Source organism: Tauraco erythrolophus, chromosome 6 (genome assembly GCF_009769465.1).
Source record: "Tauraco erythrolophus isolate bTauEry1 chromosome 6, bTauEry1.pri, whole genome shotgun sequence".
NCBI lineage: Eukaryota > Metazoa > Chordata > Aves > Musophagiformes > Musophagidae > Tauraco > Tauraco erythrolophus.
This window is the reverse complement of record NC_141470.1, coordinates 24,310,999-24,323,488: the sequence shown is the minus strand read 5'-3', so window position 1 is coordinate 24,323,488 and position 12,490 is coordinate 24,310,999. Positions and strand designations below refer to the sequence as shown.

General features: G+C 39.7%; 1 protein-coding gene across 3 annotated transcripts in view; it reads left to right on the top strand.

Moving 5' to 3' along the window:
• BMAL1 (basic helix-loop-helix ARNT like 1) overlaps positions 1-12,261 on the top strand; it is a 56,270-nt gene extending 44,009 nt beyond the window's left edge. For all 3 annotated transcript variants that reach the window (XM_086614207.1, XM_086614206.1, XM_086614208.1), the window contains 7 exons: positions 4,206-4,312; positions 4,703-4,853; positions 5,422-5,510; positions 7,383-7,491; positions 9,265-9,358; positions 10,998-11,100; positions 11,611-12,261. In XM_086614207.1, coding sequence (XP_086470333.1) covers positions 4,206-4,312; positions 4,703-4,853; positions 5,422-5,510; positions 7,383-7,491; positions 9,265-9,358; positions 10,998-11,100; positions 11,611-11,771 — 814 coding nt within the window. In that variant the 3' untranslated portion in view covers positions 11,772-12,261. The remainder of the gene's footprint in view (positions 1-4,205; positions 4,313-4,702; positions 4,854-5,421; positions 5,511-7,382; positions 7,492-9,264; positions 9,359-10,997; positions 11,101-11,610) is intronic.
• The last annotated feature ends 229 nt before the right edge of the window (positions 12,262-12,490 follow it).

Here is a 12,490-nt window from a genome sequence, read left to right as displayed (position 1 = left end):
ATTCAGTATTACTGATTGAATTAAAAAACCAAAACAAAACAACAAAACAAAAAAGCCCAAACCCTACAAAAACAACCCAAAAACCGTTAAAAATATGGCTGACAAGACAGAATAATCCAGGGATCATTTCTGCCTGTTTGTTAAGGGAATGTGTATATGTAATCCTCAGAAGAATATGCTGTCCTATTTTTAAACTGGACTTTGTAATTACTACCTCTTTGTTTGAAAACTTGCAAACACTACAGTTAAGTTGTTGCATAGGCTGCGTTAGGCTTTGATAGCATATGCATTTATTTCACTATATTCTTGGACACATTCTGCTGAATTAATATTTCTGTAAGTGATCTTTTGTATTTATAAGAAGGCAAGCTTTTCACTAGCTTTGCTTCTTGAAAAACGTTTGAGTCCCAGTGTAGCATCTTCTTTCAAGCATCAGTTTTATTAATATTCTATTTTATTTATTATCTAAAAGGCTAATTCTTACCTTTTTCAAAAGAAATTGCTTGAGTTTTCTTAATGAGCAGAGACACATGACCTGGGTCTCCCCTCAGAATAACTGGCATCGTGGAGGGAAAAAGGTGGTTGAAGGATGTTCATAGAGGGGTTATGCTGGGTTGATTGAGAAGACTTGTTTGCTTCCTGTCCTTGTCAAGATGGATTGAGACTGCTCAGACAAGGCTGTTTCAGGTTGCGTGTGGCTTAGGTTCAGTTGCTTACACTTTAAAAAAGCCCAGGCTCCAAACTCTGCCTGCTAGAATTTGTTTCAGGAGCGTGTCTGGTGTGTCAGCTGATTTTTGGTGGACTTCGAGAGGAAATAGAGCTGATAGTCTTAAGTGGAAGTGCAATAAGGAGAATTTTTGATTATTTTTTTGTTATCTATCTGGTTGGAATGGTTGGATTTTTTGGTTTACGGCTTGGTTTTGGGGTTGTTTTTTGGTTCGGTTGTTTGTTTTTTTGGTTTTAGTTTGATAGAAAGCTTTTTGACATACCAGCTCTTCAGCAGCCGTGCTTGGAGCTGGTTGTCACTCTGGGAGCTATGGGAGCATTTGTAGCCTTTCTGTTGCTCAGAAAGTGTGCCATTCTGTCATGCCAAAGTATCATAATTTATGAATGAGTTTTATTTTCAAAAGATCGTCTGTATTCCCCTGATGGATAATTTCAAAGTATTTCTAAAATATTAAGACTCAGAAAACGATGACTTGTTGGATTTAAACATATATGCTCTTATTTATTTTCCAGCCGTCGTTTTACACACCATGGAATGTGTGTGCTACTTCAAAGGGCTCTTTGAAAGGGATTTTTTTTAAAAGTAAGCCTCATCTGTAGGCTTAAACTTGGCATCCTATGATCTGTGCTTCCACTGGAGAATATTTTGGCACCTGTAAAAGCCGAAAACCATTTTTTTGTTTCTATGTTGGGTTTTTTAGTTCATGTAGACTTGCACTGTTCCTTTGTTACTTGCCCAACGGAATCCAGGAAAGAAACACTTCTTAAACTCTCTGTGACCCTAACTTTTTGTCCTTAAGGATTGCATGGTCCCTGGAGAAGAACTGGTGTAGATAAGGTACTAACTAGCTGGGATTCCGCAGTCAGAAAACTACTTAAACAGTTCACTGTCAAAATGGCAGGCTGCACTGAACAGAGTTTTAAAGAGGGACATCCCACCTCTCACTTCTTCAGTACTTTTAGTGACTCTGGATGGTGAATTTGAGAGTAAAATTAAGTTTATTATATATGCAGATGAGATAATGTACAGCTTCAGAATTCAAAGCTGCCTTGTTAAGTTGGAGAAGAAAGCTAAAGAAAAAAGTGAAGCATGAAATTCAAGGACAAGAACAATTTCCTTCCTTGCTGAATAGAATATTGTCAGATACTGAATTCACTAACTCTTCTGACATCTGCTGTAATTTGGTGCATCTTCTGCTTTCCAAACAGCCTGTTTATCCTGCTGTGAAAGTAAATGTAAAAGGTTTGACAAGTTGCTTACTGATGACCTTGTTCGTTGTTACCCATCTATGTCAGGTTCTCCACCACTGTAGTGCTGTTAAAAGGCTTGGTCACTGAAGTTCTTGGAAAAGTACTGAATAAGGTTGACGTGGTTCCTATCTCTTCCTTTTTAAAACCAGACCAAACGTTTTGCTCATTCGTGGTTCTCCACAGGCTCTCAGAGATAATTCATCAAAGCAGTCTTGGAGCTGTCAGCAAGTTTAAGTGTCCTGGAACAAGGTTCACCAGACAAAAGCCAGCTTGAAAATTACTGTCGTGTGAATGCTTGTAATGTTTTCTTCTCCAAGGCTGAGGTATTAGAGCTCCATGTCAATGAGAACTTCAGGTGTAAGCCACCTGATTGATGCTGAATGCTTTTAGTGTGTCTGGGGAAAATACAAAAATTCCCTGCCTTTAAATGCTATGGGTTTTGTGCTTCAGTGCTTTTTCTGCTGTTCGTATTCATAGTTATTAATATGTACTAATTTCTACATTTTATAGTACTTCATTTGGGCTGCTTTTGATATTGCATAAGAGATGATGGATCTACCTAGTTTTGTTCCTTATTAACCTTCCTATTTAATTTGCATTGGAATAGTTTGGAATTGTGACTCATACTGATTTTTTTCAAGGAACTATCATTTTTCCTTCATTAAATTTTCTTCTAAGAAACGTACAAAATCAAAGTTCACTCTAGTTCAGTAGTTTCGTTTGCTCTCCATTCTTCTGTTGAGGATCTCAAAACTCTTACCTGGAGTCATTCAGTCGTGTTACTGTCTGTTCTGATGTTCGAGCAGTTTCCCTAATCTCTGTCTTCTAAATTAAATGGTGCGCATTTCAGGGTCGTCTTGGATGACTTGTACAGCTTTGTTCCTGTCTGAACTGTTTCTTCCTTCACCAGGAGGTCCTAGGATGATTTCCTGGGTGGTGGCTGTGTTCTGTGCACCATGGTAGCAGTAATGTACTCCCCCTCCCCAGATGCCGTCAGAAGTCTTGTCTTACACTACCTTCTGGGGCTGGAGGCAAGCGTACACGTCCCTGGTGCACAAGGCAACAGCAATTCTCCCTTGCCCTTCCCACCCATCTGTTATTTTTCATATTGGTGTTCTGCATTAGGTGTTATCCTAATAAAGTTGTTACAGCTTCTAAATCATTGACAACTCAAGAAATAATTCTTATCTTCTTGTTTTAACATACAGATCTCTAGGGTGTTTAGCATCCTCACCCACTATATCTTCTTCCTTGTCAAGAATGACCCTTTCGCCTTGTGTTAGGCTGTCGTAATATCTTGTTGTCACTTACCTCACCTGCAGTGTTGCTTTATGTTTTCCTCTTGAACTTGGTTTAAGGCTTCAGTTACCAAGTTGATGCACAAAGTCATTTTTTCCTAGTTTCTTGAGATGTCTTCCATCTTTGCCAACAGCTCCTTGAACACTACCTGAGAGTCAGATCAAGGTTCCCATGTCTTTCTCATGCTGCAGATCACAGATGTATTTCGTTCTGAAGTTTTCCAATGAGGAAGAAAATGAGTTAGTTGACTTTGTGGCTGGTTCTGATGAAACAAGAAGTTGTTTTAGTTGTTTCATGCTCCTGTGCAATTTAAACCAGACGCACACAGTAGGTCTCTTAGTGCTTATTTAGGAAACTTCTATTTGTTGACTTTTCTTTTTTATGGATGTGGGTGCAGAGTTTGGTGTTTGGGTTTTTTTTTCGTGTCCCACTCTTAAAGCTTGTGAGTTAAGGGGAAAAAATTCTCCTGAAACGCTTGTTACGCTACAATTTGACCTCTGTGCAGCAGGAGTACTGTGGGTATGAAAAGGAACACTGCAGTTCTTTGAACCTTTGATGTCTATTTTTCAATGGCATCTTATGCAGAAAGCTTTGTATAATCTTGTGGCTGCTACAAGTCAGCTTTATTCAGGTTTAAATTCTCCAAACTATAATATACCTCCAAAGCTATTTAGAAAATTTTACATCCCCTCCAGCAGTGAGAGGTCAAATATAATACCTGAGAGCTGTTGATGTTACATACTATTTTTAATAACCTGAGAGTTAAAAAGAGTATTAATGAATTCTTTTACCTTCTAAGCTGAAAATACCTTTCCACAATACTTGAGCCTTACCCAACTTCAGTGTGAATTTCAGTCATCTGTCACTAATACTTCAACTTGAAACGAATTTTTTCTCTTTTTTTTTTTTTTCTACCTCCCTTCCCCAAGGGCAACAGCCATTCTGGCATACTTACCCCAGGAACTTCTAGGTACTTCATGTTACGAATATTTTCATCAAGATGATATAGGACATCTTGCAGAATGTCATAGACAAGGTACGATTATTAATAATTGAGTACAGAAATTCTGTAAAAATATTGGGAACAATTGTGTATTAAGAAAACCAAACAAACTTGAAAAGATTTGGATATCTCTCTGTTTGCAAATGCTTTTAGTCAAGAACATTGTGCTGCATGTGCCAAACAATATGATTATCTTAGACTTCCATGGAGTTTTAGTTAATGTTTGAGGTTCACATTGGGTGAGGGGACATGACTGCAGAAAGTTTGTGTGTTTTGTTTTGTTTTTTTTTTTTTTCTTCAGGAGTGAAGGGAGGAATTACCTTGAGTTTTCCCTGATAAGGGTTCAGCTTTATATAGCTGTGGGCTCAGCTTATAGAGCTGTGGTGCCTGTTTGACACAAGGTTACTTGCTTTCTGTCTTCAGTTTTGCAGACAAGAGAAAAAATTACAACTAACTGCTACAAGTTTAAAATAAAAGATGGCTCTTTTATTACATTGCGGAGTCGCTGGTTCAGTTTCATGAACCCTTGGACCAAAGAAGTAGAATACATTGTCTCAACAAACACAGTCGTTTCGTAAGTATTTTTCCCTTTGCAAATGCATGTAAATGCCGATTGCTTTGCCCTGTTCTCTGTTGAGATTTGACCTAAATACGTGCGCATCTTCTGTATGGCAATAGGTGTCTTCTCCAGATAACACCTAGAACTGCATACCTGGGGAGAGGGGAATTGGTTTAATACTTGCAGTAGTTTAGTAGGCGTATATTAAAGCCTGGAGAAATACAAATACTTTCTTCGGGAAGACCTGAGGTTCCAGTCTTTGTAGGGACTTATGGGAGATGCATTTCTTTGTTTTTGTAGAACCTTCCCCTTCAGTTTTCCTTTTCCTTAGGGGTTCAGTGACTTCACAATAGAATAACTGCCATAGAGGAATTATCTTATGAGCTATGTGGGTCTCATTGCACACTTTGAGTTGTAACATGGTGTTATCTAGCCTTGGTGTCAGTCACAGTGCTTCCTTCACAGAGGTGATAGTGACTTACAAACCACTTAAACGCCAAAGCATTCCATTCTGACATACTGGTAGAGTGACTGTTTCGCAGAGTTTTCTATCACTGATTCTTCTAATTCTTGAAATCCACAGCACCAGCGTACTTGATAGCGGAGACGCAGCCTTTCCACAGCTTGCGGCTTCTCCACACAGCATGGACAGCGTGCTTCAGGCTGGAGAAGGTAACTACTGTACTGTGAGGAAATTATTGGCAGTCGTGCCTTGTTAGCAGCTAATCTTGCATGCACAAATTTGCTGCACTCTTGTGTTGAGAATTTGTTAATATCCTAAAGAAAAATAAATTTTAGGGCAAAAAAAGTACTAATGCAGTTCTTGCCCTGTTGAGCTTAAATACCAACTTTGGATATAAGCTGGTCAAAGAGAAGTGAATGAGGCAGTTAAAAGAAACAAGTATAAGCAGTGTTGCAGGAGTGACGTGGAGGAGAAACATTTGCCTTCATGCATGGTGCTATTTGTACATGGTCCCAGAGTGAATTAACGTTCTGTGGTCAGTGCAGATAACTACTCAGAGGGTGAATGGATCCTAAATATAGTTTGGCCATTTGGCATATTGCCCCTCACCTGCTCTCGATTTGACTGACTTTTTGTCAAGACATGAAGACTGACCTCTGGTAATCACTATGGGCTCGTTGTGAGTGCTGCAGATCACTGAACTGTCTTTTACAACAGGTGGCATACAGCGTAATGTGGGGCAGACCTTGATTTAATAATGTGTTACTGGAGTAAGGTAGAAGTGAGGTAGAACAGAAGAATTCAGTGACAGCCTGTGGATGAAAGACAGGGGAGGAAGAGATGGTGATAGTACTGAGATTCTTTCCAGAGTTGGGAACCATTGCTTTTAAAGACCCTATTTAATAGATACTACTTTTATCAGCTATGCCTTTATAGCTGTAGAGCAAGGATATTGCGCATCTGGAATTACTTTATAAGTCGTACACAATACACTTAGCAGAACACTGCAAGACTTCAGCAAAGCTGGCCTTTCAGTTATCTGTTCTGAAAAATGAGGTTCAGACAATGGAGGAGGAAGGGTGGCAAAGCATGGGACAGCTGACTGGTAGGAAGAGAAGCTGCCATGAAGGCATGATGGTTAGTAATTGAAGGTGGAGTAACGGCAGTAACGTGCTGTCTGGGCCTTCTGAGAATGGGAAACAATATAGAACAAACTGTTCTAGAATACGATAAGCTTATTCTTGCCACAACACAGCTTTTGAAAAGAAACCAGATGTATAGTATCATCATACTTGACAGTTCTTGTCCCCAGAAAAGTTAATTGAGTGAAGTTTAATAATTTCAAGTGGTTCTGGCTCTGCTAAGGATTTGATGACCTTTTAGATGGACCTTCTCACCTCCGATGGGTGTGAGCCATAGGTACTGAAGGTTGCTGTTGTTAAATATGAATTTCTAAAAGAAGGCATAAGCAATGCTAAGGGCTTTCTTTTTCTTTCAGTATATGATCTTTTCTTCACAATGCCTTGGAGTATATCAGGATCCTTCCTGACTACCTCTCAAGAGTTATGCAAGTGTCAGATCACATTAAAGTAACAGTGAGCTTCTAACTGGTCAGACCTCAATTTTCCTCCATTTTTAGATACTTGCAGTTACCTACAGGGGGTTTATTTATGTTCATCAGGTTGCTTGGGCTTGTCTGATATTGAATGGAATATGCACTGGCAAGTTCTTCACACAGAGCAAAGAACAAACATGTTTGGAGATGAGCCTGTTCAGGCACAGAATAAAGCAGGTCTGACAAGCTATTCTTTACCAAGCCTGGACGAGAGGTACTACTAGGTGCTTGGAACAGCCAGATTCTGATAGGAGTCAGGATATGTAGAGGGATGTCTAAGAGACATAGCATAGCTCAGTGCAAGTCAGAGCTTTCCATACACTTGAAGGTAGTGCCAGTTGGTGGAACTGTAAATAAATATAGTTCAGAAAGTCCTGCAGCTTGTCAAAACATGCCTAAATACAAATGCTTTTTGGAAAAGGTTTGCAAGCTTTTATCTGACCTTAAGATTATCTACTCATTTCAGGTGGCCCGAAAAGGACCCATCCTACTGTGCCTGGGATCCCAGGTGGAACAAGAGCCGGGGCAGGTAAAATAGGGAGGATGATTGCTGAAGAAATCATGGAGATTCACAGGTGAGAGAAAACGGTATGACATTAGAGGAAAATCAGTATTGTTCTTTAATAATACAGTTGCATTTTATAAGTGGACAGATACCTATTCAGAATACCTGAGGCAGTCAAAGCCCATAGTGAAAGAAGGAAAAAGTTACACCCTTCCAGCTTTCTACTGTAAAAGACTAATAGTGGAACTTTTTTTTTTTGCAATGGTGATAATTATCTGTTTACCAGAAACAGTAGTTAAAAGGAACAGGTAACTAGAAACAAATTCCTTTCCAGACTATTGTTTTCTATTGTTTTTCCAGTGACTTCAGGGTGGAAGTGGCACAACCTCCAAATGCCAAAGCTATTGACTAGATGCCAAACTAAAAAAGCAATGTTTGTTTTCATGCGATCCCCTTTGTTCAGATGTTTTTAGAGTTGTTAGATACATAAGTTCAGCTTGTGTGGTTCTCCCACAGCTTTTTGAGCAAGGACACAATGATTAAGCTAGCTCTGCCTTCCCGGGGTGGGGTAGTCTGTCTAAAGATGGAGGTGTCTGGTTTAAATAAGTCGTCTCAGAGCACCCTTCAGTAAGGGACTGTAGTAACATATAGCTGTCTCTCAGAACAGCCAGCTCATTTCTCTCACCTGTGTCAGCAGTTGCTTTCAGTGGGTATCACTTAATTTCTACTGGCTAACAATCCCCGTTCTTCATTGATTTCCTCTTGGGAATTGTTCCCTTTCCTGTAAAAGTGGTCTCATCCAGCAGATGTTTAGTGGCAGTAATGTCACCATACCAAGCTACAAGTCAGGAAAACATTCAGTCCGTTTCCCAGAGTTTTGTTTCTGCTGCAGGCCAGAGACTACTTACATCATTGTTTAAGGAAACAGTAGACCTATCACGTAAGGCTTCTTTCCTGTCTGTAAGAATAGGAAGGAGGAGGCAGGGGAAAGGAGGGAAAAAAAAAAAAAAAAAAGAAAAGAGAAAAAAGCCTCACCAGAGCTGAACCACTACTTTGAAACTTAACCATCCATTTTAGTAGCTGTAAAACACTTAATTAGCCTCAGTGAGTGTAGTAGTATAGCTTGCCACCCATGTTTTCATTTTGTTTCAAGACCCTGGGTTAGTTCCAGTCCTTTTTCAGCAGCTGTTACTATTTTCCAAAGCTGCCTTCTGTTCAGCTTTCCCAGGGGAACTCTGCCAAGGATAAGATTCCCATTTTCATTGCTTTTCTCTGTAACTACCCCACCTCCTTTTAGAGATTCGTTGGTACTACAGTTAACACATTATTCATTAATTAAAACATATATCTGATCAAGATAAGGAAAATTGAAGTGAAAAATGCTGCTTTTGACAGTTTTGAAAACACTATCAAATATCCAGTGTACTTCTTTAGCAGTAGCTTACTTGAAGAGTCCAGGTTACTGAGACTGAGGTAGCTCGAATTCTTAGCTGGTCTAAATTGAAGTAAAATACAAAAAATGAGGCTTTCCTCAGTACCTGGGACCTTTTCCTTCCAACCCTCTGTGAAGGCTGTACAGGAACAAATACGGGGGGAAGGAGGTAAAGCCTGCAGACAGAGCAAGCTGGATCATTTACACGCACTGTTCCTCTAACTGCAAATAAAAACGTTGCTACTGCTGATCTGAGTAACAATGAAACAATGAGGAAACTACAAAAATGAAGTTCATGCTTTTAACACCTTATGCCACTGATATTAAAGTCAGCGTTTAAAACTGCAAGTCTCTGGCACCTGAGTCTCAAAGTTGCTGGTAAATTAATTCCCAGTTTTATCCCTATTTTAGGATAAGAGGATCATCACCTTCTAGCTGCGGTTCAAGTCCACTGAACATTACCAGCACACCACCACCCGACACATCCTCCCCAGGAGGCAAGAAGGTAAGAACAAGCTTCACACACAGTCTTGTAGCAGGAGTTGCAAGCAACATGAGATCATGTTTACAAAATTACATGTGGTTGAACTTCTCCTGGCTGCATGGCTGAAAAAGTCTGACAGCAAATCAGTATTCTGGTGGCCGAAATCTCTTTACAGTAGTCCCTAAAGTGCAGAGACCAGTAGTTCTTAAACACTGGCAGCTTTTGCAATCCACCTGCTCTTTAGATTTTCACTTTTTTTTTTTTTTAACAGAACTGCAAGAAACAGCTCTCCTCCTATCTCTTGATCCTCCAAAAACTCTTTACCACCACATACTGGTGAACACTGGAAGTGCAATTGTTAGAGCACAAAATGTGCTCAATTGAACCCCAAGTTTTACTGTACTGCTGTAGCACAACGTATGACAATTAGATGCTTTACCATACACTGGCGGTTTATTTTTAAGTCAGTACCAGGTAGCATGCCTTGTTCGAAGATTCGCTTGAGTAGCACTCACATGCCATTACCAACACTTAACCACCCGAACACTTGTACTGACTGCATTTAAGTCATCTAGTAAATTGCTGCTTATGGTAGTTACAGGAAAGGCAAGAAGAGCACTTACCCAAATCCTTGTTTTGTGCATTTGAACGCTAACTCAGACTTACTTAACCTTTTTTCTGCAGAAATTATGATGACTATACATAAGAATTGCTTGTACTAGAGCATATGGCTGACAGTAAATATTTGTCTATTCCTGGCTCTTTTTGTTCCTGAAATAAAACTTGGAAAAAGCTGAGTTACGATTCTAGGAATAGATATTCTTGCTCCTTCTGCCCTATAATAAGTCAACACCTACATGTAGTAAGGGCTACTGTAATAGAATAAAGGAAAATACACATGGAGAGCTGTGTATTTCTAACAGGGTACCCCCCTCAATGTTTCTCCATAGTTAGAAGACTATGTTTGCTTAGAAACACCACAAGTTCCAGCTGATGCTGCCCTCAGAAGGGAGCTCACAAGTACTTACCTTCCAGCGTACACACTTCTGAGCAGTTCAGAACTATGGTTCAAGTTCAGCTATTTCCTTGCGATTTCGGAATCCCAGAGAAGGTTTTTCCTTTCTGGTGAGCTCTGGTGTACACAGTACCACTGTGCCACTCTGTACCAAAGCATGGTTAGGCTTAACGATCTAGGAGCAATGCTGAGCTCATGCAGTCTCTCTCTACCTAGGAGGATTATACTCTTACAATGAAGAATCTTAGTCAACAGTACTTTACATATACTGTATTTGTAAATTCAAAAGCATTCTGTAGTTAGGTGTAATTACTATCATTTGCAGATGGAATACTTACAAAGATGACTCACAGAAATCCCCTCAGGACTTTTTCTAGTAGTATTTCACAAGTTCAGGCTGTAGTACTGACTTGATCTCTTCCTTTCTGGCAGTGATACGCTGCTTGATGGGCATAATACTGCTGAAGCAGTTCCTAGTTTACAACTAGTCTGATTAGCTAGCCTTTAGGTGTTGGCTGTTGTGGTGTGGTTTTTTTTTTTTTTCCTCTGTAATTCTATCTTCCCTGTATTAAAAATCCCAATATAGGCCATAAGACTTAATGCAGCATTTCATGTTCTTCTATGGCTTCTATTTTTCCTTTCCAGATCTTGAATGGTGGCACTCCAGACATTTCTTCAGCTGGGTTACTGTCTGGGCAAATCCAAGATAACTCTGGTTACCCATATTCTGACAACTCCTCTATTCTCGGTAAGTGAAGTCACCCACTGACACGCCTCAGTGCCAACTGAACACCTGTAGGTGACTGGTAACAAGACGATTGTTTTCAGCAATAACTCGCTTTCCCTGTCTGCAGTCTACAGCTGAAGCACAAAGCCCACAACCTACCGCTTTGCCTAAAGGGGTGGCTACAAGAGTGTACAATATAAAGGGAGCTAGCAGAAGAGATCATTTTTTTAGCTAGTATTTGGAAGCCTCTCTTCTCGTGCTGAAACAGAGTGAGTAAGTACAGCGCATAAGGTCATCCTTACTAGGCATACTGGTCATTGCTGAGGCGTGACCTAACCTTTGTCCTCTGACACCCAGGTATCACTGGTATTCTGGAAACTGCGGCAACCTGGGTATTAAACAGACTAATATGCTCAAAATAGCCAGCCTGTTCAGATATTCTACCTCAAGTCATATGCAAGTGCCCACAGCAAGTAAAGTGGACAAAATAAAACTGAACTTGTGCCAACTTAACCATATTTATGCTTACAGGGGAGAACTCTCATATAGGCATTGATATGATTGACAACGATCAGGGATCAAGCAGCCCTAGCAACGATGAAGCAGCAATGGCAGTAATAATGAGCCTTCTTGAAGCAGATGCAGGTCTTGGTGGCCCTGTAGACTTCAGTGATTTGCCGTGGCCCTTGTAAATGATGCACCTGGCTTCAACATCCAAATATCGAAGTGCATTTACTGGTGGAGTTCTACAGTCTGTGAAACTTGTTGGTCTGAAAAGCTTTTATGTATGAATTTCATAAAAGCTGTATCAGAATGCAACTCATCCTACCATGTGTAACTTCAGACAAAGTGGAATAACCTGCTACAGTGTTCTGTGTTGATTTGGTTAGCTGTGTATAGCTTGCAATACTTGTATATTTTGGATTCTGTTGTTTGAAATTTTTTTTTAAATCACTGTGCAACTCACTGGCATCAGTGGTAGCTTTTATATGCAAATGACCATTTCAGATGTATGGTGTGTTTTTACACTGCAAACCAGTCCCCATGTGGATATTTCTTATACTAATTGTACCATAAAGCTGTTTATTCTTTCTTGTAAGAATCCTTTACTATAAATATTGTTAAAGTGTAATGTATTAGACAGTTAAATATTTTTAAAATAAATGTTTCCCTTGTTCTAAGATGGAGTATTTACTTTGATAAATAAATTTGATAAAGCCCTGCTGAAGATGCATGCTAGAAGCAGTTGCCTATTTATCGTTTCTTTAGCCTTGGGGGAAAAGGGAGGAGAAACAATGACTGACTTACACTTACAAGACTTTATCACTACAATAAATTTCTAGAGAAGCTCCTGCATTCCAGTTCATACTAAGAAAAAAAACAACAGTAAGGTAGCTTAAGATACTCTGAC